This window comes from Pleuronectes platessa, chromosome 10 (assembly GCF_947347685.1).
Source record: "Pleuronectes platessa chromosome 10, fPlePla1.1, whole genome shotgun sequence".
NCBI classification, from domain to species: domain Eukaryota; kingdom Metazoa; phylum Chordata; class Actinopteri; order Pleuronectiformes; family Pleuronectidae; genus Pleuronectes; species Pleuronectes platessa.
In genome coordinates this window covers 24,410,676-24,418,538 of record NC_070635.1, presented here as the reverse complement: position 1 = coordinate 24,418,538, position 7,863 = coordinate 24,410,676, and the positions used below count along the sequence as shown (strand labels likewise).

The 7,863-nt window shown below is 43.9% G+C and overlaps 1 protein-coding gene across 1 annotated transcript; it reads left to right on the top strand.

The window, feature by feature from the left end:
• Nucleotides 1-740: 740 nt before the first annotated feature.
• Nucleotides 741-4,232, top strand: tent5aa (terminal nucleotidyltransferase 5Aa). The gene is made up of 2 exons (XM_053433412.1): nucleotides 741-1,951; nucleotides 2,452-4,232. Exons 1-2 carry the CDS (start codon nucleotides 1,526-1,528, stop codon nucleotides 3,229-3,231), a joined length of 1,206 nt encoding a protein of 401 aa, XP_053289387.1. The 5' UTR covers nucleotides 741-1,525; the 3' UTR covers nucleotides 3,232-4,232.
• The last annotated feature ends 3,631 nt before the right edge of the window (nucleotides 4,233-7,863 follow it).

Here is a 7,863-nt window from a genome sequence, read left to right as displayed (position 1 = left end):
GAAAGGCCACGTTGCTAATTTGATCTTTCTGAATAGAATAAAAACTTAACACACAAAGCTTTAGCACTTCACGTTGAACAATAAGAGAATCAAAGTTTCTCAAAGTGTGTGCAACAAATGATTTGCAGTTTTCGAAGGAAACTCTCATCAGAAGGTGGCTGCAGACCCTGATCTGGAGTTGTCAGTGGTCTAACAGGCTTATGAGATTACAGAGAAAATATTTTCCGTCTGTTTTAAAGAGCAAAGACGCCCATCTCCTCCTCTTTAACTGAGCTGCGCAAGTTTAATGTTTATTATTATGGTGCTTTATTGCGACACATTTAGAGTGCGTGTACGTCTAAGACCTGAATCGGCCCACAGAGGGCGACATGCCAACGTGAAGTGAGCGGAGGAGCCCATCAGATCCGTACAGCTGAATACTATTGTATTTAATCTTATTATTTTGTGTATATTTTCGCATTTTAATTTGGTTATAGATCATAATCAAAGGGGACATTTTGGCACTTTGTGTAAATTTGAGTGCAAGTGAAAAGGATTTGATTGGAAAAGACTTCATATAGTAATATTTGATGTGTATATATTTATAAAGCACCCCACTACAGATGAACTAGAGAGAATCGATGTGAAGGATATATATAGTGGAGCTGGTACATGGGTCAGTGTGTTGAGAAGGTTTTCAGAGAGCAGCAGACGGGGGGGGGGGGGGGGGGGGGCAGTGACGCCCAGCTTCAGACTCCAGACTCTATCATAAGGCTGGCGCAGGTCAAGTGGGCAAGTGACTTCCTCACTAACTTCCACACATGTTGAACTGAACTAGACTTATAGGAGCAAGGCAGCTGGATTGTCTTCATGAACCAGGATTCTTCCGCAGCAGCTTGATGGGAGCCGAGCGCGTATAAAATCCTCCGGCTTCTTGTGAGGGGGGGGGGGGGGTTGATCGTCGGGAAGGAGGATTGTACCAAAGAGTGCGACTCGAGGAGCAGCTTATTCATGCAAATTCATCAAATCATAGGCGTGCCTTTGGACGATGGAGTCACGGCCGGAAAAACAAACCCCCTCCTGGATGATCGGTGAGCTTCAGACTGTGATGCGCTGAGCTCGGACGCACTGACAGCGGCTTCGAGGCGACTATTTGAAGAGTTAAAAGTTAGGGCTCCTTTGTCTTCCTCCACGCTCCTGCAGACTGGCTGCACTCTGTCCTGCTCTCACCGAACCAACAGCACCAGTGACTGCTGCGCCACTGGATCTCCAACCGCAGGCGCATTGTACCAACCGTTTCGCACGGCCACAACAGTCACTATCCGCCCTGGCTCTTTAATTATTTTTTGTTTCTTATTTTATTTATATTTTTTACTTTTGTTTATTTTATGTGTCACTGTCGTTTCGGTTCCCGAGAACACCGATGCGGATGAAGTTACGGCCGAGCAACACCAGAGTCTGCGCGTGAAGACGCCACCGTCGATTCGTTCCCGTTTTGAGGAAAAGGTTTTATTCTCATTTTTATTTGGACTTTTCTCGCTCCGCCATGTCCGAGGACGACAGTAGCTCCACCGCCAGCTGCATGTCCGACACCGAAGGGAGCAACGTCAGCGTCCTCAGCTGGGAGCAAGTGCGGCGGCTGGACTCCATCCTGACTGAGACCATCCCGATCCACGGCCGCGGGAACTTCCCCACTCTGGCGATGCAGCCTGGGCAGATCGTGAAAGTGGTGCGCAGACGGATGGAGGAAAAGCACATCCACGTCCGGGACGTGCGGTTAAACGGCTCCGCGGCCAGTCACGTCCTGCACGAGGACAGCGGACTGGGCTACAAGGACCTCGACCTCATATTCTGCGCAGATATGAAAGGAGAAAGCGACTTCCAGACCGTGAAGGACATAGTGTTGGACTGTCTCCTGGACTTTTTGCCAGATTGTGTGAATAAAGAGAAAATATCGCCGTTAACATTAAAGGTACACGCACCCACAGATTGTTCCCCTACTATACTTGTTTACTTTTAGATAAGTGATAAGATTTGATTGCATTTGTGACAATTCGGCTTAACGACCATTACGCACTGCTTAATGTGCAATTAGATTAGTGAAGTGATAGTAAAACTTTGGTTTTCTGTAGTTAAGAGGATTGATGTAATCCAATTTGGAAAGGATCCTGAGCTCAGCCACCTAGATCCCATATCCAAGTACATTGTATGGTCAGTAATATCAGGGTCAATTGCAATAATAACACAACATCATAACACAAACTTAACAATAAAATGTATGGATATAGAAAAGATTATTATACATAAATCTAGTAGTATAATACAAAATTAGGTCAAAATGGGGTTGTAAGTGACTTTGAACTTAATAATTGTTTCTTTAAGGCTATCTACTTAATGTTTATGCTTTCTCTCTCCCTTTTCTTCATATATTTATACACACACACACTCTCTCTCACACGCACACAATCACAGGAAGCCTATGTGCAGAAGATGGTGAAGGTGTGTAACGACTCAGACCGTTGGAGTCTCATCTCGCTCTCCAACAACCGGGGGAAGAATGTGGAGCTGAAGTTTGTGGACTCCCTCCGGCGGCAGTTTGAGTTCAGTGTGGACTCATTTCAGATCAAGCTGGACTCTCTGCTGCTGTTCTACGAGTGCTCAGAAAACCCCATGGCTGAGACCTTCCACCCCACCATCATTGGAGAGAGCGTATATGGGGACTTTGTCGAGGCCCTTGACCACCTACGTCACAAGGTCATCTGCACCCGCAACCCGGAGGAGATCCGAGGCGGGGGTCTGCTGAAGTACTGTCACCTGCTGGTGAGGGACTTTACAGCTGCCTCAGAGTCACAGATGAAATCCCTGCAGCGCTACATGTGCTCACGGTTCTTCATTGACTTCCCCGACATTGGTGAACAGCAGCGAAAGCTGGAGTCATACCTTCAAAACCACTTTGTGGGCCTGGAGGACCGCAAGTACGACTACCTAATGACCCTGCACGGAGTGGTCAACGAGAGCACGGTGTGTCTGATGGGACACGAGAGGCGGCAGACTTTAGGGCTGATAGCCATGCTGGCGGTGCGAGTGCTTGCCGAGCAGAACGTCATTCCCAACGTGGCTAATGTCACATGTTACTATCAACCTGCTCCTTATGTGGCAGATGGCAACTTCAGTAACTACTACATAGCACAGGTTCAGCCAGTGTTTGCTTGCCAGCATCCTGCGTACTCCACCTGGCTTCCCTGTAACTGAGACCGCCCCAAGGGGGAGGAGGATGGAGGGAGTGTGATTTGTTTAAACGGCATCAAGCGGCAGAGTCGCCGCCTCAAACCTGCCCAGTGTTTGACAGCCGACAGAAAAAGGAGTCTTCTTTTTACTGTCAAAGCTTCAAGCTTGTGTCTTTGTTTATAAGCTGAGGATGAATGCTGGATCAAATCCAGTTGGCTTTCAATTCCAATACTATTCCGATGAGAACATCTCCTCAACGTCTCCTGATCCTGCACAGGCCAACTATAGGTTTGGGGAAAGCTTCATTTGGGTAGAGCTTGGAGGTAAAGGCCGAATGCACATATGTGACAGTCTCTTAAACGCGAGTCACCAAGACTGATCGAATCTGTCAAGAATGGATTAGACAGCACATTCCAGCATCAGGGCAAACGGCCACAGCCGTGTCCTGAATTTGACAGCTACTGCAGCCCAGCATTCAGGGGTTTGTTTATCAGTCCCAAACACACACACACACACACACACACACACACACATACAAACACATACGATCCCACAAACACCTACACACAAACACAATCACTGGGTGCAATCACAGGCATGTGGAGGGCTCCAGCCCAACACCCAGTATACTCTAGAGATGAACTGGGATGCTGTTAAATTGGTTTGGATAACAAACCGGCTACTCCACCTTGCATTTGGATATAATTATGGTTGTTTACAGACCAAAGATCTTTCTTTTTGATTGTCTCTAACATTAAAACCCGATTTTGATGGGTTAAAAAATAAAAGATAAAAAAAAATCTATGTCTATTTGTATATGTGAATATATATTTGTGTGTTTATAAGTGCCTATCTGCCATATGACTTTTGTGAATTAGCCCCACTCTATTTCAAAGTCAGGCACACAGAGACAACAGCAGCTCAGAGGCTTGTGAATGTATACGTGAGATCATGTTTGTGTACGTTTCGATGCAGATAAGCAGCCATGCATCAGCCTGGTCTAATGGTTCATTAAAAGATTCACATTTTTCATGTGGATATGTGGAAAATCTATCACTCCTCTGAGTGATGCTAAAATGTCCCCAATTAACAAAAATGCAGGCGTTGTTCAGCTGCACTTTATAGATCATCAGCAAAAGTTTCACTCTCAAACACACACTATTTTCTGTGTATTTTGTACAGCGGTGCTTTTCTCTTTCTCATCGAAGAAGGGAAAAAAAGTTCACAGGTTGACAGATAAGAGACAGAGGGAGAGCAAAAGCTGCAGTCAGAGTCAGACAGAGAGCTGCTGTGTGTGCGTTCCTACGCTTCCTCCTGCAGCTGAAGGATATTTGCTGAGACACCTCAGCTGACGGTGAGACACTATTTGCTGTAGCACCCTGGCAGGGAATTCCTCGGCGGCTGCTGAAGAGCTTGAACTTAGCTGTAGGCTCGGAATCTGCAGACGCTCTGTTCAGGGTTCAGACAGTGACATGTCGTGCCAAACATCTCGGTGGCCCCCACTGATGGCCCTGAAGTCTAATGAGCCATTTGTTGATGTGGTGCAGCCGAAGACGCTGTGTTTAGAGAAGACAAGAAAAAAGACGAATAGAGAGAAAGGGACAGGAAGTCGTTGAAAGGCAGGAGGCAGAGTGAGTATGTCTGGAGAGATGGGTGCAGCTGGTGATGGGGTTTATCTCTTTAGGGCTACCATGCTTCACTGTACAAGCAATCTCTGTTCAGGTCAGGTTGCAAGTTAATGCACAGTGCTGCAGCTCGCCCCTTTTTCCAGGGGGCACCAAAACAACCGTTTCAGCATTTGCTTTCTGTTTTGATCATCTGTCGTTTAAAAAGAACCCGTTCAACACACTTTAAGTTGCAACTTATATTCCATTTCTAGTGTTGCTTTGATGATGCCTATTCATGTGTTTTATGCTTCAATCCAAACCCATTTTAAAGAACTGTATATATATATATATATATATGTATATATATATGTATATGATTACATGCCACAGCTTTGCCAACACACTTAATTTTTTGCAAACGTTACTGCAGCCTTCCCTAAAGGGGATTTTTAAGCATAAAGACGAAGGCTTGGTCCTACAACCAGGATCGACTCAGTCCTGCGACACAAAGAGAAATTCTCTCACTGAAGAAAAAAAGCGTTTCTTTTCTTGTCCTCTGTCTCGCATAATTCAGGTAATCCATATCTGCTCTGTCCAGTTGTTTCCTCCTCTCAGTGACTGTCCACGTCGATGGTATCCTCCGGATTGCGCAGGCAATGTGTTGTCATTTGATACTCGGTAAAAAGCCGTCTAGCTAGCTATAGCCCTGTCAAATAGTGATTGTGCCTCTTGGTTAGAGCTTGTGGATTACTGCTTCGTCTTGTACATGTTGTCTCAGTTACCCATTTCTGTCCATGATGTCTTTTACAAATCACTCTTTGAAAAAAAAGAAAAAGATTTTTGTCTTGTATGTATATTTTTTATGATTGTTATTTTTATAAATGTATCACACACTGCAGATGTGGCAGTGCTTTGGAATCTGTGATCAGGCTTCAGGGGATATGTTCTCTATAGCTTTTTTGCTATATTTTGTCATGTGTCCAATGGGTCAAAAGGTTAAAGATGCTTTGATCAATAAAATATCTGAAAACCAGATTTGCGATGTCTCTCATTATTCACCTGAGTTTGAATCATGTTTACTGCACTGGATTGTTCCAGACAGAAGAACTGCTCATTTTGACTTTTAGATAAAATTTTCTTTTTTTCAAAGGCGAATCGCTTTACACTGATACAAGCCATTCTGTGGCTTTCACACAGCTTCCCCTCCTCAATCGCTGAGAGAGGAAAATCCCTGCCGTTGCCTGCTGGGCCCGACAGACCCATCAGCCAGAAACCCGTCCAGAACTGGCCCGCATGCTGCCAGAGAGAGCCATTGTTGAATGTGAGGGGATTTGCATCCAACCCGAAAAAGAGACTTTAACGCTTTTGTACAGTGAATATCTTTGCCTGCTCATCAAATTATTTCTGTTAACAGAATCCCCAAACACACACACAGCCATGCGGATAATCAGTGCTGAGGCCTGCCGAGCCCACAGTCCAACTGTTGGTCGTCAGGGCTGAAACGAAACTCACCACAACAGAGTGTCACACAGGTCACATGACAAACTTGTCCTAGATACAGAAGGGTGTGGAGAAGAAAACACAGAATGAGTAAGAGACTTGCTGTATGATACAGAGCTATATATGGCACACATGATAAGGACATTAATACTTTCACATAAGCGCATTAATCGGAGCCATGAAATTATGATTGACAGGTGGAGGGTGAGCAGTGATGCATGTACAGAGACGTATAGACACAACACTTGTTGTATACATTCTATCGCAATACTTTAATTGGCCCTTTTTATTTCTTGATATCAAAATGAAAGGGTTAGTTTACCATTTTTTTTCAAAGTCTGCCTTAAGACAATATGAGCCTCCCCCTTATGGACAAAAAGTGTGAATTTATTATTGAAAACACAAACTTTGGAGGACAGCCACTTGATTTGATCTAACCTGCAGCGCACCCTGAGGTCCCTGTGAAACGGGCGTTCCTCTGCCTTGCTGCCTAGCGCTTGCTTATGGTGAAAACTGTTGAGTTTCCTACTAAAATATCGTAAGGTCCCGACCTTACTGTGTAAAAGGCCTCGAGATAATGCATGTTGTGATCTGGCTTTGTGTAAATAATCCATAATTGAATTGAATATGATTCTCGCACAGAAGCAGAACTGTGGATTTGGTCCCCCTTGACTTGCACTGAAATCACATTTGGAAGGGATTCATCTGTGGAAGAGGAGGAACAACTGCTGCAACCAGTAGCACTTGCAAATCAATTCAGTTTTATTTCTACAGCACCAAATCACAACAGACATTTTCTCACAGAACTTTACATAGTCAAGTGGAGACAATACAATATTATAGAGATACGTTCCAGAAGCAACGTTTATGATATGGACATACGAGAACTGTTTTAAGAAACAGTGGAATCTAACCTTTAAAATCGTCATAATATTACCACAAGACAGCCCTAAAACTAAAACTAAATTAGCTTTTTTATTATATTACGATGATTTAATTGGGATCAAATATCCACATAGCACCAGATTTACTGGCTGTGTTATTGTTATATAGTTTCCATCCCTCAGTGGACTGAGCAGAATGCAGCTGTCAAGCTTTCAAGTGTGACATCGACAATTTGTCTGTTCTGGGAGAGGGATCCCTGACTTGAGGCTCTTCCTAAGGGTTTTAAGTTTTTTTCTCTCCTGTGTAAGTTTTTTTTGGGGGGTGGTCATTTTTCCTCACTCTAGTCAAGGGTAAATGACAGGGGATGTCACACCTTGTTATGCCTCATTAGGCAAATAGTAATTTGTGTAGATGGGCTATACAAATAATATTTGATTTGATGTCATTTGAAAGACGTTTCATTGGATTTTGGGTGAACTGTGTTCAGCTTTATAAAAGTAACATTTACTCCATCAGTCCTGGTTTTCTTCAACCTCGTTCGGTTAAGAATTTGAACGATCTGACACAACTTTATACCTTAAATCTAAACTAACATTTGATTCTAAATAATAGAAATTAAAACAACTTATTTATTTTTTAATGTGTCACTCGTAAAATTAACCAA

What these genes read in the sequence shown, in the direction of transcription:
- tent5aa (XM_053433412.1), top strand. Translation starts at nt 1,526, where the DNA reads ATGTCCGAGGACGACAGTAGCTCCACCGCCAGCTGCATGTCCGACACC. An exon ending in TATCGCCGTTAACATTAAAG is followed by an intron (nt 1,952 to 2,451) that starts GTACACGCACCC and finishes ACACAATCACAG; the next exon opens with GAAGCCTATGTGCAGAAGAT.